The sequence below is a fragment of the Oncorhynchus kisutch genome, linkage group LG3 (assembly GCF_002021735.2).
Source record: "Oncorhynchus kisutch isolate 150728-3 linkage group LG3, Okis_V2, whole genome shotgun sequence".
NCBI classification, from domain to species: domain Eukaryota; kingdom Metazoa; phylum Chordata; class Actinopteri; order Salmoniformes; family Salmonidae; genus Oncorhynchus; species Oncorhynchus kisutch.
Window position 1 is genome coordinate 77,763,626 of NC_034176.2, and position 24,440 is coordinate 77,788,065.

At 47.7% G+C, this 24,440-nt stretch overlaps 1 protein-coding gene across 1 annotated transcript; it reads left to right on the forward strand.

Moving 5' to 3' along the window:
- Positions 1–10,876: 10,876 nt before the first annotated feature.
- LOC116361099 (uncharacterized serine-rich protein C215.13-like) lies at positions 10,877–21,588 on the forward strand. The gene is made up of 4 exons (XM_031815847.1): positions 10,877–11,064; positions 17,736–18,278; positions 19,213–19,414; positions 21,577–21,588. The coding sequence occupies exons 1-4, from the start codon at positions 10,877–10,879 to the stop codon at positions 21,586–21,588; spliced, it is 945 nt and encodes a 314-aa protein (XP_031671707.1).
- Positions 21,589–24,440: the final 2,852 nt, after the last annotated feature.

Sequence of the window (24,440 nt, forward strand, 5' to 3'; positions counted from 1 at the left end):
CACACACATACAGATACACATACAAACACAGACACACACACACATACAAACACACACAAATACAGACACACAAACACACACACAGACACACATGCTCTCTCTTACACAAACACTCACAGGCATGTAAGAATAACAGAGAGTAGAGGAAGAGTGTGTAACTAGATCTCAGAGAGATATAATCACTTTGACTGAGACTTTGAAGAGCCTGATATCACTTTATTACATTCTACCTGCACAGACATTTAGCCCGACCAATAACCAAAGGGCTGCCGGGTTGAATTTCTGTGGAAATGGATAATAAATATCCATTCTATTGTATTCTTACGACTAAAGGTTAGTATATTTAATCGGAAGGTTATAAGACCAACTGGACCTGTAGACATAGTACTCTACTAATCTGGCACGTTGCATGTTTGTGCCCCAAATATTTCCTAAGATCTCCCAACTTTGGGACGTTGTCCACACATAAAACATGAGTAGTACTTCATTGATCCCAACTTGGGAAATAGTTTATGGCTAAAATGGTATCGTTCTTAATTAACTGGCCAGTGATTAGGTGTTGTGAGAGTTGAGTTGATGTGTAGATTGTTGATGCTTCATCTGTCTTTAGTGAGGGAGGATATGCTCTGATGGCTTTGTGTGTGTGTGTGTGTGTGTGTGTGTGTGTGTGTGTGTGTGTGTGTGTGTGTGTGTGTGTGTGTGTGTGTGTGTGTGTGTGTGTGTGTGTGTGTGTGTGTGTGTGTGTGTGTGTGTGTGTGTAACCGGCTGGGTGGCTTTAAGTGATACGGGAAGATTGAAGACAGACAATTCACTTCAGCTTCTTCACCATTCCACCTGGCAATCAGTGCAATGGGTATCTGTACAGCATGGAATGTCAGTCCCCCTGCGCCGTGAGGCCTCCTGCAACGTGAAGCCTCCTGCACCATCAGGCCTCCCATACGTGAGGCCTCCTGCACCATAAGGCCCAGTGGCAGTGGATGAGACTGAAGAGGTCTTCGGTCTGATCTCTGAGGTCATTGGCCAAAGCCCTGTGGCCAGCCCACCTGCTTGCCACCAACACACACACACACATACATACAGTCAGGCCTGACACACAGGAATCATGATGAATCAGTGACTCTCTGCAGTCCCAGATTGTTTTCTAACAATTAAATCAGTTTCTTCCTTTGCTTGGGTGAGCAGCCGTGTGTGTGTGTGTGTGTGTGTGTTATGGATCTCTGGTTTAATGTGGTGCAGCAGCTCAGAGAGGGGTCCCAGTCGCCGTGGAAATTATGTAGCCTGATCAATACTCAAGGTTGTGACCTCCTCCCTCCCTCCCTCCTTTACCCCTCCTCACCCCCTCCCTTACCCCTCCTCACCCCCTCCTCCCTCCCTTCTCTCCTCTACACCCCCTGAGGTCGCTGTCCACCTCTCAAAAAAATCTCCATCCATATTCCTCTTTCCATTCTGTTTTTCACCTGTTCTTATTCATTCTCCATTCTCCATCTTCTTACTGGAATCCCCCGCTCTATATCTGTCAAAAATGTTCCATATGGTAGGGATAGAGGGAAGGAGAACAGGGGGAAGGTGGAGGTAGGAAGAATAGATAGAGGGAAGGAGTACAGGGGGAAGGTGGAGGTAGGAAGAATGGATAGAGGGAAGGAGAACAGGGGGAAGGTGGAGGTAGGAAGAATGGATAGAGGGAAGGAGAACAGGGGGAAGGTGGAGGTAGGAAGAATGGATAGAGGGAAGGAGAACAGGGGGAAGGTGGAGGTAGGAAGAATGGATAGAGGGAAGGAGAACAGGGGGAAGGTGGAGGTAGAAAGAATGGATAGAGGGAAGGAGAACAGGGGGAAGGTGGAGGTAGGAAGAATGGATAGAGGGAAGGAGAACAGGGGGAAGGTGGAGGTAGGAAGAATGGATAGAGGGAAGGAGAACAGGGGGAAGGTGGAGGTAGGAAGAATGGATAGAGGGAAGGAGAACAGGGGGAAGGTGGAGGTAGGAAGAATGTATAGAGGGAAGGAGAACAGGGGGAAGGTGGAGGTAGGAAGAATGGATAGAGGGAAGGAGAACAGGGGAAGGTGAGGGTAGGAAGAATGGATAGAGGGAAGGAGAACAGGGGGAAGGTGGAGGTAGGAAGAATGGATAGAGGGAAGGAGAACAGGGGGAAGGTGGAGGTAGGAAGAATGGATAGAGGGAAGGAGAACAGGGGGAAGGTGGAGGTAGGAAGAATGGATAGAGGGAAGGAGAACAGGGGGAAGGTGGAGGTAGGAAGAATGGATAGAGGGAAGGAGAACAGGGGGAAGGTGGAGGTAGGAAGAATGGATAGAGGGAAGGAGAACAGGGGGAAGGTGGAGGTAGGAAGAATGGATAGAGGGAAGGAGAACAGGGGGAAGGTGGAGGTAGGAAGAATGGATAGAGGGAAGGAGAACAGGGGGAAGGTGGAGGTAGGAAGAATGGATAGAGGGAAGGAGAACAGGGGGAAGGTGGAGGTAGGAAGAATGGATAGAGGGAAGGAGAACAGGGGGAAGGTGGAGGTAGGAAGAATGGATAGAGAGAAGGAGAACAGGGGGAAGGTGGAGGTAGGAAGAATGGATAGAGGGAAGGAGAACAGGGGGAAGGTGGAGGTAGGAAGAATGGATAGAGGGAAGGAGAACAGGGGGAAGGTGGAGGTAGGAAGAATGGATAGAGGGAAGGAGCACAGGGGGAAGGTGGAGGTAGGAAGAAGGGATGGTGAAAAGGGGGGGTGGAGGAAGGGGAGGGAAGGTGGCGGGGGAGCTGAGGTGGAGGGGTTTAGTGGAGGGGGATGGTGTGTCTGTGACTGAATAACATTAAAGCAGTTAAACCCTGTTCCAGATTGCAGTTGTGTTTTGACAATGGCCAGTAAACGGTGTGAATAACAGTGTTTCTCTGTTCAGCGCTGCTCTGCTCAGACAGCCTTTATAGGTGCCTGTCAGCCAGTCACACAATACACTGCTATCGTCACACACACACACACACACACACACACACACACACACACACACACACACACACACACACACACACACACACACACACACACACACAAACACACACTCAGACACACATTCAGACACACACCAGACAGAGCTATCATCATCACACACATCATTTAACACAGAAAACTTTCTCTCCCCTTTATGTGTCTGTCCTATTCTGTCCTGGCTGAAATTACACACTGACTTTGTTGTTACCTCAAATTACAGGCCTGCAAGATTGCACAGAGTGTTTCGGTGAAGGGAAATCAATGTTGTGTGTGTGTGTGTGTGTGTGTGTGTGTGTGTGTGTGTGTGTGTGTGTGTGTGTGTGTGTGTGTGTGTGTGTGTGTGTGTGTGTGTGTGTGTGTGTGTGTGTGTGTGTGTGTGTGTGTGTGTGTGTGTGTGTGTACTTGTGCGCTTGTGTGTTCAGTGCTCTGTCTAGTAAATGAATAACCAACAGGTAAATGAATGTTTGTTTAAGGAGCAGAAGTTTCAGGGAGATATCTCCTCTCTCCACGATTTCCTTTTTCTCTAGCTGTACTTGCCTGGCCTCTCATTGGCCACAGCCCACCCTTAGCGGAGTTGACAACAACCCAATGTATCTGGTTCCTAGCTTCCTTTTCCGCTGAAAACCGGATGTGGAAACTCGGCTCAGGCGTTTTCTTTTACACCTGCTACGTTCAGTTAGCCTCAGCCTGGAGACAAGCAATGTTTTCTGGCTTCTCATTGGCCACAGCCTGGAGACAACAATGTTTTCTGGCATCTCATTGGCCACAGCCTAGAGACAAACAATGTTATTGTACAACGTTTGACCTTGACTGAACCTTACAGCTGTCACGGTTTTCTTCCGTCGAAGGAGAGGCGGACCAAAACGCAGCGTGGTTAATTTATACATCTTTAATAAAGATGAAAATAGAACAATATACAAAACAAGAAACGTGAAAAAAATTCTAACAGCCCTATCTGGTGCCACAAACACAAAGACAGGAACAATCACCCACGAAATACTCAAAGAATATGGCTGCCTAAATATGGTTCCCAATCAGAGACAACGATAAACACCTGCCTCTGATTGAGAATCACTCCAGGCAACCATAGACTTTCCTAGACTACTTCACTAACCACAATCCCATAACCTACAAAAAAAACCCTAGACAAAACACACCACATAAATACCCAAGTCACACCCTGTCCTGACCAAAATAATAAAGAAAATACAAAATACTAAGGCCAGGGCGTGACAGTACCCCCCCCCCCCCCCCCCCCCCCCCCCACCCCCCCCAAAGGTGCGGACTCCCGGCCGCACACCTAAACCCATAGGGGAGGGTCTGGGTGGGCGTCTGTCCACGGTGGCGGCTCTGGCGCGGGATGTGGACCCCACTCGAACATAGTCTTAGTCCGCTTACTCCGCGTCCTTAGATTGGCGACCCTCGCCGCCGACCTTGGCCTAGTAACCCTAACAAAGGGCCCCACTGGACTGAGGGGCAGCTCCGGACTGAGGGACAGCTCGGGACTGAGCTAGCTCGGGACTGAGGGGTAGCTCGGGACTGAGGGGTAGCTCGGGACTGAGGGGTAGCTCGGAACTGAGGGGAAGCTCGGAACTGAGGGGAAGCTCAGGACTGAGAGGAAGCTCAAGACTGAGGGGTAGCTCAAGACTGAGAGGAAGCTCAAGACTGAGAGGAAGCTCAAGACTGAGAGGAAGCTCAGGACTGAGAGGAAGCTCAGGACTGAGAGGAAGCTCAGCCAGGTTGATGGCTCTGGCAGATCCTGGCCTACTGGCGGCTCTGGCGGATCCTGGCAGACTGGCGGCTCTGGCGGATCCTGACAGACTGGCGGCTCTGGCGGATCCTGGCAGACTGGCGGATCCTGGCAGACTGGCGGATCCTGGCAGACTGGCGGCTCGGGCTGCTCCATGCTGACTGGCGGCTCTGGCTGCTCCATGCTGACTGGCGGCTCTGGCTGCTCCAAGCAGACTGGCGGCTCTGGCTGCTCCATGCTGACTGGCGGCTCTGGCTGCTCCAAGCAGACTGGCGGCTCTGGCTGCTCCATGCAGACTGGCGGCTCTGACTGCTCCTTGCAGACTGGCAGCTCTGGTGGCTCCTTGCAGACTGGCAGCTTTGGCGGCTCCTTGCAGACTGGCAGCTCTGGCAGCTCCTTGCAGACTGGCAGCTCTGGCGGCTCATTGCAGACTGGCAGCGCTGGCAGCGCTGGACAGACGGGAGACTCCGGCAGCACTGGACAGGAGGAAGGCTCTGGCAGCGCTGGACAGGCGGGAGACTCCGGCAGCGCTGGACAGGCGGGAGGCTCCGGCAGCGCTGGAGAGGAGGAATGCTCTGGCAGCGCTGGACAGGCGAAGCGCACTGTAGGCCTGGTGCGTGGTGTTGGCACTGGTGGTACTGGGCCGAGGACACGCACAGGAAGCCTGGTGCAGGGAGCTGCCATCGGAGGGCTGGTGTGTGGAGGTGGCACTGGATGGACCGGACCGTGAAGGCGTACTGGAGATCTTGAGAGCAGGGCGGGTACCAACCGCCCTGGCTGGATCTTCACCCTAGCCCGGCAGATGTGAGGAGCTGAGATGTAGCGTACCGGGCTAAGCACGCGTACTGGGGACACCGTGCGTTCCACCGCATAACACGGTGCCTGACCAGTACCACGCCCGCCACGGTTAGCACTGCTAGGAGCACTGTAGCGCTGAGCTGGCACAGGACGTGCAAGGCTAGGGAGGTGCACAGGAGGCCTGGTGCGTGAGGCTGGCACAATCTTCACCAGCCGACTAGCACGCACCTCAGGACGAGTATGGAGAGCTGACCCAGGTGCCATCAAATCCCCGACACGCTCCTTTGGGCGAATTCCGTGCCTCATGCACCAACACAGCAACTCCCTCATAACTCTCTCCTCCAATTTCCCCATTAACTCCTTCACAGTCTCTGCTTCGCTCACCTCCAACACCGGCTCTGGTTCTGGTTTCCTCCTTGGCTCCTTACAATAAACAGGGGGAGTTGGCTCAGGTCTGACTCCTGACTCTGCCACACTCCCCCCCCCCCCCCCCCCAAGACATTTTTGGGGCTGACTCTCGGGCTTCCATCCGCGCCGCCGTGCTTTCTCCTCATACCAGCGCCTCTCCGCTTTTGCTGCCTCCAGCTCTTCTTTGGGGCGGCGATATTCTCCTGGCTGTGCCCAGGGTCCTTTACCGTCCAATTCGTCCTCCCATGTCCATTCCTCTTTGCACAGCTCCTGCTGCCGCTGCCTGTCACCACGCCGCTTGGTTCTGTTGTGGTGGGTGATTCTGTCACGGTTTTCTTCCGTCGAAGGAGAGGCGGACCAAAACGCAGCGTGGTTATTTTTATACATCTTTAATAAAGATGAAAATAGAACAATATACAAAACAAGAAACGTGAAAAAAACTAAAACAGCCCTATCTGGTGTAACAAACACAAAGACAGGAACAATCACCCACGAAATACTCAAAGAATATGGCTGCCTAAATATGGTTCCCAATCAGAGACAACGATAAACACCTGCCTCTGATTGAGAATCACTCCAGGCAACCATAGACTTTCCTAGACTACTTCACTAACCACAATTCCATAACCTACAAAAAAACCCTAGACAAAACACACCACATAAATACCCAAGTCACACCCTGTCCTGACCAAAATAATAAAGAAAATACAAAATACTAAGGCCAGGGCGTGACAACAGTTAACAATATTGTAGCAGTAATAATTTATTTTACGTTGTCCATAAGAAACGATTATATAACATGCATGGTATTCATGGAATCTGTAATGATCCATGTAATAATATCAATATTCACTCTACATTCTCCATCAGACCATCCGAATATGAACAGAGGGGAGTGGAGGTCTGTGTGGATGAATTGATGAAAGGAGGACTGAGAAAAAGATAAGAGACAAGAGGGGAGGACAAAGACTATGTGGGATGAGGAAAGAGGTAAAGGGAGAGGGGGAAGGAGGAGGAGGGGAGGAGGAGGGGAGGAAGGGAGGAGGGAGGGAAGGCGTGTCTAGTGCCATCAATGAAGAGAAAGATGGGGGAGAAAGAAAGGGATGAAAAGATTTAAGTGAAAATCAATAGGAGAAGGCAAGAAAGCAGAGGAACGGGGAGAAGATAATAAGAATAGGATTAATTCTAAGAGGGATGGAGAGGAGGAAAGAGGAGGAGAGAGGATGTGAGGAAGAGAAGAGAGAAGAGAGAAGGGAGGAGGAGGGAGGAGAAGAGAGGAGCAGAGAGGAGGAAAGAGAAATGGGTTGGGCATCTTGCCAGTAGAAAACAGCCGTATTTGTGAGTATGGTTTTGCCTTGACGTGTGCGTGCATGTGCGTGTGTGTTTGTGCGTGAACTCTTGTGGCACACAGCACACACCACAGCCTTGTCCAGTGGTATTGTGCAATGGTATTGAAATGAATATTGTTCTGTTGGACCTCAAACAAGCAATACTGCAGTCAGTCTGCACAAGGCCTTAGAAAATAAACACAAACACACTCACTGCACAGCACAATGTGCAATACACATTACACACACTGACACACACAGACACACACACACACACACTGGGCGGCTCAGAGGGGGCCTGGCTGGACGGCACTTATTCCATCTGTGATTCTTCAAAGAGTTGGTCTGTTATTGATTTAGTGTCAAGGTTAGCAGCTCATTCAGACACACTGCATTCAGACGCAGCTGGGTGGAGAGAGAGGGGCAGGGAGGCAGGGAGGCAGTGAGGGAGGGAGGGAGGGAGGGAGGGAGGGAGGGAGGGGAGGGAGGGAGGGAGGGAGGGAGGGAGGGGAGGGAGGGAGGGAGGGAGGGAGGGAGGGAGGGAGGGGAGGGAGGGAGGGAGGGAGGGAGGGAGGCAGTGAGGGAGGGAGGGAGGGAGGCAGTGAGGGAAGGAGGGAGCATGGAGCAGGGGAGAAGGAAAGACTCCAACCTTGAGTTGGAATGCTCCTCGGTGAGACAAAAGGCAGAGAATTCGTAGACAGGGCCAACGGAGCAGAGCTCAGTGTTTTGCGATGTAGTTTTTCATTACAAAGGAAAAGGCTCCTTGTAACACTCTCTGTATTGAGACCCAACGTATCATTCCTTCCGCTGCCGCGGGGGCAGTGTTGTCGCTTGGTTCCTTGATTCCTTAGGGCTCCCGAGTGGTGCAGCGGTCTATGGTACCGCATCGCAGTGCAAGAGGGGTCACTTCAGTCCCTGGTTTGAATCCAAGCTATACCACTTCCGGCCGTGATTGGGAGTCCCATAGGGTGGCGCACAGTTGGCCCAGCGTCGTCCAGGTTTGGTCGGGGTAGACCGTCATTGTAAATAAGAATTTGTGCTTAATTAACTTGCCTAGTTAAATAAAGGTTACATTTAAAATTAAAATAAATCTGCTACATAGACTATTCATCAAAGTAGCCTATTTTGCATTGATAACCAAATATAATCTCAGCGATTGTTCAAACAATAAACCAAACAACATTGTAGCCTTATAGAATCCCCCCAAAATATATTTTGTTTAGAAGTGATAACGTTATTCTAAGCTAAAACAGATAGTCATGTGCTTTTTCTTTTCTCCGTGACAAAAAATGATTAGATTAGATTTTTCGCTGATATGGGAGTGAATACATTGAAGCAGCATATCAAATTAGGATAATGTTGTAGGTTACACTGGCAAGTATAAGAATATTTGCTAGGGCATATTATTTCATTATAAATCTAATTATTTCACATGGAGATGTGGGACGCTAGCTAGCTTGCAGTTTTTAGCCAACTTGCTAGCAAGGGAAGACAAGAGACTCTTCTTTCGCTTTCACCATAAATGAGAAGAAAACAAGAAAACCCAACAACCCACCCCAAAAGGTATTTTATTTAGAAGTAATAACTAGTGATTACAGGTTATTGTGAAATGGTAGAACCTGCTGTACTAGCTAGCCATGTGACTTTATATCCTCTGTGACCAAAACATGATGTTCTATTTTAGCTAACATGGGAATGAATGAATACACAAGCAGGATATCAAACTGGGATAATATTTTATGTTTCACCGGCAAGTAGAAGGATATTTGCCAGGGCATATTTTTTTATTATGAATCAGATTATTTCACATGGAGATGTGGGAAGCTATAAAGGTTAGATAGCTTGCTATGTTTTTAGCAAGGCTAGAGCCAGCAGACAAGGCTGGCAGCTAACTACTAGCAGGCTACTACTAGCAAGGGAATGCGACTCTTCCTTGTTGTTTACTAAATGAAAAGACAACCATTCAAAATGTAGCTATTGACCCCTTGTGAATGGGAGTGGGACAGGCGAGGATACCATGTTACCAAGTGGTGTTCGCTACTCCATGCACGTACGGAGTGGAGCTTGTAGTAACCTAAACAGACAAACCAACATACAAACGTACACAGACACACAGACACACACGTAGGAAAGAAGAGTGTGTTTTAACCCTCTGCTGCAAGACCACAGAGCGTTCTGTTAGCTGAGGTAGAAACCAGTTTTCTCTGGAACCTGATTTCAACCTAGAGAAGCGTTAACACATACACACACACACACATTCCTCTATCTTTGTCTTGCTGGGTCGTCGACGCCTCTCTGAGGATCGATACGAGCGATTCTGGAAAAATATGCTGTCACCATGGTAACCAGGCCTCCGATCCACAGCAGGATCCTCCAGAGAGAAACACCCCCACACATGGCTTAAACACACCAGCTGTGTGTGTGTGTGTGTGTGTGTGTGTGTGTGTGTGTGTGTGTGTGTGTGTGTGTGTGTGTGTGTGTGTGTGTGTGTGTGTGTGTGTGTGTGTGTGTGTGTGTGTGTGTGTGTGTGTGTGTGTGTGTGTGTGTGTGTGTGTGTATGCGTGCGTGTCTCCCTGGCGTTGTTCCAAGGCTGCCATGCTCCAGTGGTCTGACGGACGCCAGCGATCAGAAGCACAAACGCAGGTGACAGATCAGCTGCTAAAAATACACTCCTCTCACACTTTCTCATCTCCACCTCTTTTTTTCTTCTCCTTTCACCATCACTCTAGCTGTCCTATCTCCATCTCTATCTAATGCTCCTCTACCATCTTCCTTATCTGCTCCTCTACCACCTTCCTATTCTCCTGCTCAATCCACCTCCCCTGTATCCTCCTCCACCACCTCCCTTTTCTAATCCTCTACCACCTTCCTTATCAGCGCCTCTACCACCTCCCCTATATCCTCTTCTACCACCTTCCGTATCTCCTCCTCTACCATTTCCCTTATCTTCTCCTCTACCACCTTCCTTATCTCCTCCTCTACCACCTTCCTTATCCCCTCCTCTACCATCTCCCTTATCTCCTCCTCTTCCACCTTCCTTATTTGCTCCTCTACTACCTCCCCTATATTCTCTTCTACAACCTTCCATACCTGCTCCTTTACCACCTCCGATATATTCTCCTCCATCACCTCCCTTATATTCTCCTCTACCACCTTCCTTATCTCCTCCTCTACCACCTTCCTTATCTGCTCCTCTACCACCTCCCCTATATCCTCCCCTACCACATCCCTTATCTCCTCTATCACCTCATTTATGTGCTCCCCTTATCTCATCTACCACCTTCCTTATCTGCTCCCCCACCACATACCTTATTTCCTCCTCTACCACCTCCCTTATGTCCTCCTCTACCACCTCCCTTATGTCCTCCTCTACCACCTCCCTTATGTCCTCCTCTACCTTCCCCCGTATCTCCTCTACCACCTCCCTTATGTCCTCCTCTACCACCTCCCGTATTTCCTCTACCACCTCCCTTAACTGCTCCTCTACCACATATTTATCTCCAATACCACCTCCCTTATGTCCTCCTCTACCACCTCCCGTATTTCCTATACCACCTCCCTTAACTGCTCCTCTACCACATATTTATCTCCAATATCACCTCCCTTATGTCCTCCTCTACCACCTCCCATATCTCCTCTACCACGTCCCTTATCTCCTCTACCACATCCCTTATCTCCTCTACCACCTCCCTTATGTCCTCCTCTACCACCTCCCGTATCTCCTCTACCACGTCCCTTATCTCCTCTACCACCTCCCGTATCTCCTCTACTACCTCCCGTATCTCCTCTACCACGTACGTCCCTTATCTCCTCTACCATCTCCCGTATCTCCTCTACCACCTCCCGTATCTCCTCTACCACGTCCCTTATCTCCTCTACCATCTCCCGTATCTCCTCTACCACCTCCCGTATCTCCTCTACCACGTCCCTTATCTCCTCTACCACCTCCCGTATCTCCTCTACCACCTCCCATATCTCCTCTACCACGTCCCTTATCTCCTCCTCTACTACCTTCCTTATATCCTCCTCTACCACCTTCATTATCTTCTCCTCTACCACCTCCCCTATATCCTCCTCTACCACCTTCCTTATATCCTCCTCTACCACCTTCATGATCTTCTCCTCTACCACCTCCCCTATATCCTCCTCTACCACCTTCCTTATATCCTCCTCTACCACCTTCATTATCTTCTCCTCTACCACCTCCCCTATATCCTCCTCTACCACCTTCCTTATATCCTCCTCTACCACCTTCAATATCTTCTCCTCTACCACCTCCCTTATCTCCTTCTCTACCAACTTCCTTATATCCTCCTCTACCACCTTCCTTATATCCTCCTCTACCACCTCCCCTATCTCCTCCTTTACCACCTTCCTTATATCCTCCTCTACCACCTCCCTTATCTCCTCTACCAACTCCCTTATCTCCTCTACCATCTCCCTTATCTGCTCCTCTACCACCTCCCCTATATCCTCCTCTACCACCTCCCTTATGTCCTCCTCTACCACCTCCCGTATCTCCTCTACCACGTCCCTTATCTCCTCTACCACGTCCCTTATCTCCTCTACCACCTTCCATATGTCCTCCTCTACTACCTCCCGTATCTCCTCTACCACGTACGTCCCTTATCTCCTCTACCATCTCCCGTATCTCCTCTACCACCTCCCGTATCTCCTCTACCACGTCCCTTATCTCCTCTACCATCTCCCGTATCTCCTCTACCACCTCCCGTATCTCCTCTACCACGTCCCTTATCTCCTCTACCACCTCCCGTATCTCCTCTACCACCTCCCATATCTCCTCTACCACGTCCCTTATCTCCTCCTCTACTACCTTCCTTATATCCTCCTCTACCACCTTCATTATCTTCTCCTCTACCACCTCCCCTATATCCTCCTCTACCACCTTCCTTATATCCTCCTCTACCACCTTCATGATCTTCTCCTCTACCACCTTCCTTATATCCTCCTCTACCACCTTCCTTATATCCTCCTCTACCACCTCCCCTATATCCTCCTCTACCACCTTCCTTATATCCTCCTCTACCACCTTCATTATCTTCTCCTCTACCACCTCCCCTATATCCTCCTCTACCACCTTCCTTATATCCTCCTCTACCACCTTCAATATCTTCTCCTCTACCACCTCCCTTATCTCCTTCTCTACCAACTTCCTTATATCCTCCTCTACCACCTTCCTTATATCCTCCTCTACCACCTCCCCTATCTCCTCCTTTACCACCTTCCTTATATCCTCCTCTACCACCTCCCTTATCTCCTCTACCAACTCCCTTATCTCCTCTACCATCTCCCTTATCTGCTCCTCTACCACCTCCCCTATATCCTCCTCTACCACCTCCCTTATGTCCTCCTCTACCACCTCCCGTATCTCCTCTACCACGTCCCTTATCTCCTCTACCACGTCCCTTATCTCCTCTACCACCTTCCTTATGTCCTCCTCTACCACCTCCCGTATCTCCTCTACCACGTACGTCCCTTATCTCCTCTACCATCTCCCGTATCTCCTCTACCACCTCCCGTATCTCCTCTACCACGTCCCTTATCTCCTCTACCATCTCCCGTATCTCCTCTACCACCTCCCGTATCTCCTCTACCACGTCCCTTATCTCCTCTACCACCTCCCGTATCTCCTCTACCACCTCCCATATCTCCTCTACCACCTTCACGATCTTCTCCTCTACCACCTTCCTTATATCCTCCTCTACCACCTTCCTTATATCCTCCTCTACCACCTCCCCTATATCCTCCTCTACCACCTTCCTTATATCCTCCTCTACCACCTTCATTATCTTCTCCTCTACCACCTTCCTTATATCCTCCTCTACCACCTTCCGTATATCCTCCTCTACCACCTCCCCTATATCCTCCTCTACCACCTTCCTTATTTCCTCCTCTACCACCTTCCTTATATCCTCCTCTACCACCTTCAATATCTTCTCCTCTACCACCTCCCTTATCTCCTTCTCTACCACCTTCCTTATATCCTCCTCTACCACCTTCATTATCTTCTCCTCTACCACCTTCCTTATATCCTCCTCTACCACCTTCATTATCTTCTCCTCTACCACCTCCCTTATCTCCTTCTCTACCATCTCTCTTATCTGCTCCTCTAACACCTTCCTTATTTCCTCGTCTACAACCTCCCCTGTATCCTCCTTTACCCTCCTCCCTTTTCTGCTATTCTATCCCTTCCCTTATGTCCTCCTCTGCCAACTCCCTTATCTCCTCTACCAACTCCCTTATCTCCTCTACCACCTCCCTTATATACTCTACCATGTTCCTTATCTCCTCCTCTACAACCTCCATTATCGCTTCCTCTACCACCTCCCTTATTTCCTCCTCTACCACCTCCCTTATCTCCTCTACCAACTCCCTTATCTCCTCTACACCTCCCTTATCTCCTCTACCACCTTCCTTATATCCTCCTCTACCACCTTCATTATCTTCTCCTCTACCACCTCCCCTATATCCTCCTCTACCACCTTCCTTATATCCTCCTCTACCACCTTCAATATCTTCTCCTCTACCACCTCCCTTATCTCCTTCTCTACCAACTTCCTTATATCCTCCTCTACCACCTTCATTATCTTCTCCTCTACCACCTTCCTTATATCCTCCTCTACCACCTCCCCTATCTCCTCCTTTACCACCTTCCTTATATCCTCCTCTACCACCTTCATTATCTTCTCCTCTACCACCTCCCTTATGTCCTTCTCTACCATCTCTCTTATCTGCTCCTCTAACACCTTCCTTATTTCCTCATCTACAACCTCCCCTGTATCCTCCTTTACCCTCCTCCCTTTTCTGCTATTCTATCCCTTCCCTTATGTCCTCCTCTGCCAACTCCCTTATCTCCTCTACCATCTCCCGTATCTCCTCTACCACCTCCCTTATCTCCTCTACCAACTCCCTTATCTCCTCTACCAACTCCCTTATCTCCTCTACCACCTCCCTTATTTCCTCCTCTACCACCTCCCTTATCTCCTCTACCAACTCCCTTATCTCCTCTACCACCTCCCTTATCTCCTCTACCATCTCCCTTATCTGCTCCTCTACCACCTCCCCTATATCCTCCTCTACCACCTTACTTATCTCCTCCTCTACCACCTTCCTTATATCCTCCTCTACCACCTTCATTATATTCTCCTCTACCACCTCCCTTATCTCCTTCTCTACCATCTCTCTTATCTGCTCCTCTAGCACCTTCCTTATTTCCTCGTCTACAAGCTCCCCTGTATCCTCCTTTACCCTCCTCCCTTTTCTGCTATTCTATCACTTCCCTTATGTCCTCCTCTACCAACTCCCTTATTTCCTCTACCATCTCCCTTATCTCCTCTACCATGTTCCTTAGCTCCTCTACCACCTCCCTTATCTCCTCTACCACCTCCCTTATCTGCGCCTCTACCACCTCCCTTATCTCCTCCTCTACCATGTTCCTTATCTCCTCCTCTACCATCTCATTTACCTGCTCCCCTACCACCTTCCTTTTCTGCCCCTCTACCACCTCCCCTATATCCTCCTCTTCCACCTTCCTTATCTGTTCCTCTACCACCTTCCTTATCTGTTCCTCTACCACCTTCCTTATCTGCTCTTCTACTACATTCCTTATATCCTTCTCTGCCACCTCCCCTATCTCCTCCTCTACCCCCTTCCCTATCTCTCCTGAAATGAAAGTATATTTGAGCATTGATTATGATCACATAATCTCAATATTTTCAGACTTTAATACAGTCTAAGTGATGTTCAGCATGTAGCTAGCCAGGCCTATTACAGCCAGATGAGAGCCTTAATGACTCAACGTCCCATCAAAAGGAAGCCTCTCATCACATCGTCACGACAACAGAGAACAAATCAATGGCTTTTCCTTGAGCAACATTCAGAAGAGATCCTTAAGAGGCACTGGGTAGAAAACACAGCAGAGGCTGGCGATTATTTTGTTACTTAGGTACTTCAAAAGCTCTCTCAGTCATAATGAAAAATATATACACCATCAAAATCAAATATTTGTAATATCTCGTCTTCTGGTGTAGATTAAAGGTTGTCCATTAGTCCTGAAGACATCTGTAGAGTACACACACACACACACACACACAGACACAAACACACACACACACAAACACTCACTCACACAAGGACTCTGGAACCTGACAGTCTCGTGCATCTTGGCGTATGAACCGAGACAGACAGGACCAACATGTAGAGTAACCAGTCACAGGGAAAGTAACACCTAAAACCTTCTGTGGCTGGCCCTTCATCTCACACCTCCGTCACACACACAAACCAGACTCCCTGGACTTCTCACACCTCTCTGTACCCAGCTGAAACAAGCAGACAGGTTTTTTCCATTTAGACACATTGATTCTGCAGGAGACATATGTTTCCTTCCTGTCCTTTTACAAGTTGCAGCTTTACACACATCTAACCCATTGACCCCATGGACCTTAGTGTCTACGGCCTAAATATCTTACTTTCTACTGGTGTTATAGCTTTGAAGCCACTGTGAGATACTGTCCGTAAATACTTCTGGTTCTATATGGAAACAATGGAAGATATGTTCAAGCAGAATGGTTTCACTTCCTACTGGTCTTGTATAATTGAAGCCACCAGGAGATACTCTATGTATGCTGGTTTCATATGGGAAGCTATGTTCTGTAACTACAACAGACTACTCTATAGTCTCCATAGCATGACCCTGCCATGTATGGAAGATGCTTACTAGTGGCTCTATAGAATAACCATCAAGTAGATGACGTTCCATGCCTGGCCCTGGTCTAGATACAGGACAATGTCTTAGAGATGATGAGACTCACTCAATCCACTCACAGATCTGTTTCATATGCACCCAGGAGGCATGCATGCACAAGTATGTGCACACACACGCGCACACACACACAAAGGCATACACACACAACACATGCACGCACCACACATAGGCCCTATCACACCAGAATAAACGGAGCCATAATTGCACCTGAGAAAATGACAGTGTTGTTGCAGAGAGAGAGAAGTGTTGGAAGATGGGAGAGTTTAGGAGCTCTTTTCTCTGAGTGGGATAATAGTCCAAGTTAAGTCTGGACAACAAAACCAATAACACAACCATTACCTGTCATCAGTCTCTGGACAATACACTCCTATCTACTGCAAAGCATGCAAGTGTTTTTTTCTCTCTTTCTTTTCTCTCTCACTCTCTGTTTCTTTTTGTCCCTCTCCCTCCTCCCCTCTCCCTCTCTCGCGTTCTCTCTCTCTCCCATTCTCTCTCTCTCGCATTCTCTCTATCTCGCGTTCTCTCTCTCTCTCTCTCTCTCTCTCTCTCTCTCTCTCTCTCTCTCTCTGTCTGGTGGCGCCTCACAGACCAGTCTCTCTCATTGTCATCTGTCACCATTACAGAGACAAAGACAGTGTCCTGTCACACTGCCATCAAACACACAATCACACACACACACACACACAAACACTGCCATCACACAAACACAAACACACACTTACTGAGACGCTCACGCTCACTCACACTCACACACACACAGTGGGAGAGAGGACATGCACCCCCGTTACACTGTCAAAATGGATATTACTGAGATCGTCCTCCTCCTACTCTACACAGAGAAAATCATTTTCTCACAAAGAGCAGCCGATACAGCCGATTAGGCTGCTATGGTCCAGGAGAGGGTATAAGGATTACTGTGGTGGTTAGAGTGTGTGTGAATCTACGTGGTGTGTAGAGTGTATGTTAGTGTGTGGAGGGATTACTGTGCAACACTCTGATTACTGTTTAACACCCAGGAACATCTGGAGTGCTCCTGAACAAATTCTGAGCAGAGTTAAGAGCTTTAAGAGTAATGAGAAAACTGTTGCACACAGAGAGACAAGGGGCTCTTATAGTGGATATTCAGCTGGGGACTGAGGTTAGGGTTTGGGTAATGGTTAAGCTTAGGGTAATGGTTAAGGTTAGGGTTAGGGTAATGGTTAAGGATAGGGTAATGGTTGAGGTTAGGGTAATGGTTAAGGGTAATTGTTAAGGTTAGGGTAATTGTTATGGTAATTATTAAGGTTAGGGTAATGGTTAAGATTAGGGTAATGGTTAAGGGTAATGGTTAAGGTTAAGGTTAGGGTAATTAAGGTAATGGTTAAGGTTAGGGTAATGGTTAAAGTTAGGGTAATGGTTAAGGTTAAGGTTAGGGTAAATGTTAAGGTAATTATTAAGGTTAATGTAAGGCGTAGGGAGACAAATAGCCATCCAAAACCATTCAAACCCTGCTTGAATACCCTGGTTGTGTACCCTGGTGGAATACCCTGGTTGAATACCCTGGTTGACAAGAAAGGATAGAGCTGGCCTTGGAGAACTGGGATTGTCATCCTAATGACGGCTGAGACAGTTCAGACAACACAGCTTCAAACACACCAAGGTTCTGGAACCTGCCAGGTCTCCTCACTGTGCTCTCCATAGAGACAGTTCAGACGGACAACACAGCTTCAAACACACCAAGGTTCTGGAACCTGCCAGGTCTCCTCACTGTGCTCTCCATAGAGACAGTTCAGACGGACAACACAGCTTCAAACACACCAAGGTTCTGGAACCTGCCAGGTCTCCTCACTGTGCTCTCCATAGAGACAGTTCAGACGGACAACACAGCTTCAAACACACCAAGGTTCTGGAACCTGCCAGGTCTCCTCACTGTGCTCTCCATAGAGACAGTTCAGACGGACAACACAGCTTCAAACACACCAAGGTTCTGGAACCTGCCAGGTCTCCTCACTGTGCTCTCCATAGAGACAGTTCAGACGGACAACACAGCTTCAAACACACCAAGGTTCTGGAACCTGCCAGGTCTCCTCACTGTGCTCTCCATAGAGACAGTTCAGACGGACAACACAGCTTCAAACACACCAAGGTTCTGGAACCTGCCAGGTCTCCTCACTGTGCTCTCCATAGAGACAGTTCAGACGGACAACACAGCTTCAAACACACCAAGGTTCTGGAACCTGCCAGGTCTCCTCACTGTGCTCTCCATAGAGACAGTTTTTATTTTTATTTTATTTCACCTTTATTTAACCAGGTAGGCTAGTTGAGAACAAGTTCTCATTTACCACTGCGACCTGGCCAAGATAAAGCATAGCAGTGTGAACACACATCAACACAGAGTTACACATGGAGTAAACAATAAACAAGTCAATAACACAGTAGAAAAAAAGAAAAAAAGAGTCTATATCCATTGTGTGCAAAAGGCATGAGGAGGTAGGAGAATAATTACAATTTTGAGATTAACACTGGAGTGATAAATGATCAGATGGTCATGTGCAGGTAGAGATACTGGTGTTTAAAAGAGCAGAAAAGTAAATAAATAAAAACAGTATGGGGATGAGGTAGGTAAATTGGGTGGGCTATTTACCGATGGACTATGTACAGCTGCAGCGATCGGTTAGCTGCTCAGATAGCAGATGTTTAAAGTTGGTGAGGGAGATAAAAGTCTCCAACTTCAGCGATTTTTGCAATTTGTTCCAGTCACAGGCAGCAGAGAACTGGAAGGAAAGGCGGCCAAATGAGGTGTTTGCTTTAGGGATGATCAGTGAGATACACCTGCTGGAGCGCGTGTTACGGGTGGGTGTGGCCATCGTGACCAGTGAACTGAGATAAGGCGGAGCTTTACCTAGCATAGACTTGTAGATGACCTGGAGCCAGTGGGTCGGGCAACGAATATGTAGCGAGGGCCAGCCGACTAGAGCATACAGGTCGCAGTGGTGGGTGGTATAAGGTGCTTAAGTAACAAAACGGATGGCACTGAGATAAACTGCATCCAGTTTGCTGAGTAGAGTATTGGAAGCTATTTTATAGATGACATCGCCCGAAGTTCAGATGGACAACACAGCTTCAAACACACCAAGGTTCTGGAACCTGCCAGGTCTCCTCACTGCGCTCTCCATAGAGACAGTTCAGACGGACAGCACAGCTTCAAACACACCAAGGTTCTGGAACCTGCCAGGTCTCCTCACTGCGCTCTCCATAGAGACAGTTCAGACGGACAGCACAGCTTCAAACACACCAAGGTTCTGGAACCTGCCAGGTCTCCTCACTGCGCTCTCCTTAGAGACAGTTCAGATGGACAACACAGCTTCAAACACACCAAGGTTCTGGAACCTGCCAGGTCTCCTCACTGCACTCTCCTTAGCGTGGCAGAGCGGTTTGAAATGTGGTTTGGCCAATACTGTACACATCATATTTCACCTGAGAGAGACAGAGACCTTGGTAGAGGAGAGAGGGGAGGTGTAGATAGAGGGGGTTGTGGTGGAGAAGTTAGGGTGAAGAGTGTGAGGAGGACACGGAACAGTGTGTGTGTGTGTGTGTGTGTGTGTGTGTGTGTGTGTGTGTGTGTGTGTGTGTGTGTGTGTGTGTGTGTGTGTGTGTGAGTGTGTGTGTGTGTGTGTGTGTGTGTGTGTGTGTGTGTGTGTGTGTGTGTGTGTGTGTGTGTGTGTGTGTGTGTGTGTGAGTGTGTGTGTGTGTGTGTGTGTGTGTGTGTGTGTGTGTGTGTGTGTGTATGTGTGTGTGTGTGTGTGTGTGTGTGTGTGTGTGTGTGTGTGTGTGTGTGTGTGTGTGTGTGTGTTGTGTGACACCTTGAGGTGAGGCTGACAGCCAAGAGCCCGTAAATAATGTGTGTGTGACGGGCTAACTCACAGCCTGACCACAAACACCCTGTTTCACACACACCTCTCTAAACACGTACACACACTCCTCTCCTCTACCTAACTCACCCTCTTATACATACCTTACCCCAAACACACACTATTACACACATCTCACAAAAACTATTTATCTGAAGTCTGTTTTCCTGGATAAAAGACGAGCAAGCTTTCCTTCTTCTGACTGTTCACTGTTATCATTTTATTAAAGCCTTTATCAACTCCTGCTGAATAACAAAGATTAATTTTCATATTTTTACGTGATTCAGAGAAAAGCAGGAACAGAAAACACCACTTGCATTTATTACAATCTCTACTGATGCATCAGAGTCACACACACACACTCACACATGCGCCTACTCTTTTAACTCTCCCTACCAGCTCCAGAAGCACATTTATTAGTTTTATGGTCTCCAAATAAAACATGAATCAACCCTGTTTCCAGAGTGCTGTTTCTAATAACGTGAGAGTGACTGCTTCTGCCGACGTATGCACTGTGGAAGCTCACAACTGAAGATGTGTGTGTGTGTGTGTGTGTGTGTGTGTGTGTGTGTGTGTGTGTGTGTGTGTGTGTGTGTGTGTGTGTGTGTGTGTGTGTGTGTGTGTGTGTGTGTGTGTGTGTGTGTGTGTGTGTGTGTGTGTGTGTTTGTGTGTCATCGTCACTAGCTGTTTGTTGATTTAAGTGCTCCTCTCTCTGAGCAGGACTGAGGAGGACAGGGAGACTCTCACAACGTCCCTCATATATGAGATTACACCACACTTACAGACAAACACACATCACACACACACACACCTCACAACATTAGACACCTCTGTAAGAATGAAAACCTATTACAACGAAGATCATTTGATTTGCACATAAATCATATTGCACATCAATCACAAAATATCAAAAACAGTTGGCACATACTTAACAATCAATGACCTTCCAACATACAACATTTAGGTATAAGAAATTGATTGATATAAATTGTATTTTCTATCACAAACACACACCTCACAACATCACACACACACACATTGACATTTGCCTGTAAAGGTCCTGCATATTTGTTCTACTGGACTGGGGAGATAATCCCCGTACCTGCCCCTCGGACAGCAACCACAAAGGAATCTCTCTCGATCTCACACACACACACACACACACACATATCTCCCCTCCCCCTCTATCGCTCGCTTGCCTCTCTGTCCACCCTTCCCCAGCTGAAACAATCAGAAATTACTCTTATCCTCTCTCTCTCATCAACAACATCTCACAGTTTGACATGGTTTGACATCAGTACTCTATGTTTGTCGAGGGGGGATAAAAACGTCACATTTTGACGGAAATGAATTGTTAAGGAAAAGGTTAAGGTTTGGGATAGGGTTCAAACAGAAACAACTCAACTGGGATTGAACATGTGTCCCTCAGAAACAGAGCTTGCAGCTTCCCCCCTTCCACCATCCACATCCACAACACCCTAGCAAGGCACAAGCATACTTGATGGTAATAGCGCTCACCGTTGCCCCTAGTGGACGGTTTTGAAGTTATTTCCCAATGTCCTGGGGACGAACGTCGAATATCGAGTAACCTGACTTCTCTCATCCTCCTCTCCATCTCTCTCTCATCTCAGCTCATTCTGTAGATGATTCTTCCTAGTTGGTCACTGACTGTCCAATCCTGTCTCTGTAAGTCAATGAGGTCCTGGTTTTCCAGCGTTGATTGACAGCCTGTCAGCCAATCAGTTATAATATGTTGTGTTGATCAGCCAGCTTTTGCCTGATAGAGACATTTACATAACATTTACATGATGTGAACAAGTAGAGACTGACTGCCCACCTTACTGTACATAGACAAACACACACATACAGACAGAAACACACACACACACCAACACACTGTTCTCCACCCTTTGTGAGGAAGGTCAGCCCATATAATATGAGTCCAATGACAAGCTGCTCTCTCCTTTCTCTCTCTCTTCTCTCTCTTCTCTCCTCTCTCTCTTCTCTCTCTTCTCTCTCTTCTCTTCTCTCTCTCTTCTCTCTCTTCTCTCTCTTCTCTCCTCTCTCTCTTCTCTCTTTGTTCTCTATCTCCTCTCTCTTATCTGTTATATCTCTCCTCTCTCTCTTCTGTTCTCTCTCTCCTCTATCTCTTCTCTCCTTTCTCTCTCTCCTCTCTCTCTTCTCTCTCTTCTCTTCTTTCTGTCCTCTCTCTCCTCTCTCTCTGTTCTCTCTCTCCTCTCTCTTATCTGTTATATCTCTCCTCTCTATCTGTTCTCTCTCTCCTCTCTCTTCTCTTATCTGTTCTCTCTCTCCTCTCTCTTATCTGTTATATCTCTCCTCTCTATCTGTTCTCTCTCTCCTCTCTCTTCTCTTATCTGTTCTCTCTCTCCTCTCTCTTATCTGTTATATCTCTCCTCTCTATCTGTTCTCTCTCTCCTCTCTCTTCTCTTATCTGTTCTCTCTCCTCTCCTCTGTTCTCTCTCCTCTCTATCTGTTCTCTCTCTCCTCTCTCTTATCTGTTATATCTCTCCTCTCTATCTGTTCTCTCTCTCCTCTCTCTTCTCTTATCTGTTCTCTCTCTCTTCTCTCTGTTCTCTCTCCTCTGTTCTCTCTCTCCTCTTATCTGTTCTCTCTCTCCTCTCTCTTATCTGTTATATCTCTCCTCTCTCTCTGTTCTCTCTCTCCTCTCTCTTCTCTTATCTGTTCTCTCTCTCTTCTGTCTGTTCTCTCTCATCTCCTCTGTTCTCTCTCTCCTCTTATCTGTTCTCTCTCTCCTCTCTCTTATCTGTTATATCTCTCCTCTCTCCACTCTCTTCTCTCTGTTCTCTCTCCTCTCCTCTGTTCTCTCTCTCCTCTTATCTGTTCTCTCTCTCCTCTCTCTTATCTGTTCTCTCTCTCTTCTCTCTGTTCTCTCTCCTCTCCTCTGTTCTCTCTCTCCTCTTATCTGTTCTCTCTCTCCTCTCTCTTATCTGTTATATCTCTCCTCTCTCCACTCTCTTCTCTCTGTTCTCTCTCCTCTCCTCTGTTCTCTCTCTCCTCTTATCTGTTCTCTCTCTCCTCTCTCTTATCTGTTATATCTCTCCTTTCTCTCTCTCTGTTCTCTCTCTCCTCTCTCTTCTCTTATCTGTTATATCTCTCCTTTCTCTCTCTCTGTTCTCTCTCTCCTCTCTATCTGTTCTCTCTCTCCTCTCTCTTATCTGTTATATCTCTCCTCTCTATCTGTTCTCTCTCTCCTCTCTCTTCTCTTATCTGTTCTCTCTTTCTTCTCTCTGTTCTCTCTCCTCTCCTCTGTTCTCTCTCTCCTCTCTCTTATCTGTTATATCTCTCCTCTCTCTCTGTTCCCTCTCTCTCTCTCTCAATCCAGTCCTGGCGGGGATGGCAGCCCGATTGGGGATGCCGTCCCTGTCACTTCACCACGGCTTTAGGTGTGTTACCGTAAGCTGCTGTCACGGTGTAGGAATTTCTGGTCACCGTAGGAGAGGATAGGTAGGATATGAGAATGTTGCTTATGCCTCCCGGATGAATAAAGCTGTGGTGGTATTTCTTAAAGAAGAGTGTCTTGTAGATCGTATGGTTGAGCATGGCGTACTTCTTATAGAAGAGTGTCTAGTTGATCGTATGGTTGAGCATGGCGTACTTCTTATAGAAGAGTGTCTAGTTGATCGTATGGTTGAGCATGGCGTACTTCTTAAAGAAGAGTGTCTTGTAGATCGGATGGTTGAGCATGGTGTACTTCTTAAAGAAGAGTGTCTGGTTGATCGTATGGTTGAGCATGGTGTACTTCTTAAAGAAGAGTGTCTAGTTGATCGGATGGTTGAGCATGGTGTACTTCTTAAAGAAGAGTGTCTGGTAGATCTTATGGTTGAGCATGGTGTACTTCTTATAGAAGAGTGTCTAGTTGATCGGATGGTTGAGCATGGTGTACTTCTTAAAGAAGAGTGTCTTGTAGATCGGATGGTTGAGCATGGTGTACTTCTTATAGAAGAGTGTCTAGTTGATCGGATGGTTGAGCATGGTGTACTTCTTAAAGAAGAGTGTCTTGTAGATCGGATGGTTGAGCATGGTGTACTTCTTAAAGAAGAGTGTCTTGTAGATCGGATGGTTGAGCATGGTGTACTTCTTATAGAAGAGTGTCTTGTAGATCGGATGGTTGAGCATGGTGTACTTCTTAAAGAAGAGTGTCTTGTAGATCATATGGTTGAGCATGGTGTACTTCTTAAAGAAGAGTGTCTTGTAGATCGGATGGTTGAGCATGGTGTACTTCTTAAAGAAGAGTGTCTTGTAGATCGGATGGTTGAGCATGGTGTACTTCTTAAAGAAGAGTGTCTAGTTGATCGGATGGTTGAGCATGGTGTACTTCTTAAAGAAGAGTGTCTAGTTGATCGGATGGTTGAGCATGGTGTACTTCTTATAGAAGAGTTTCTAGTTGATCGTATGGTTGAGCATGGTGTACTTCTTAAAGAAGAGTGTCTTGTAGATCGGATGGTTGAGCATG

Bases quoted from the DNA above. Each gene is read 5' to 3' on its own strand.
- LOC116361099 (XM_031815847.1), top strand. From the start codon at position 10,877: ATGTCCTCCTCTACCACCTCCCATATCTCCTCTACCACGTCCCTTATC. The intron at 11,065-17,735 runs GTACGTCCCTTA...TGCTCTCCATAG, and splicing joins TCCCGTATCTCCTCTACCAC to AGACAGTTCAGACGGACAAC. The intron at 18,279-19,212 runs GTCTCCTCACTG...CGCTCTCCATAG, and splicing joins AAGGTTCTGGAACCTGCCAG to AGACAGTTCAGACGGACAGC.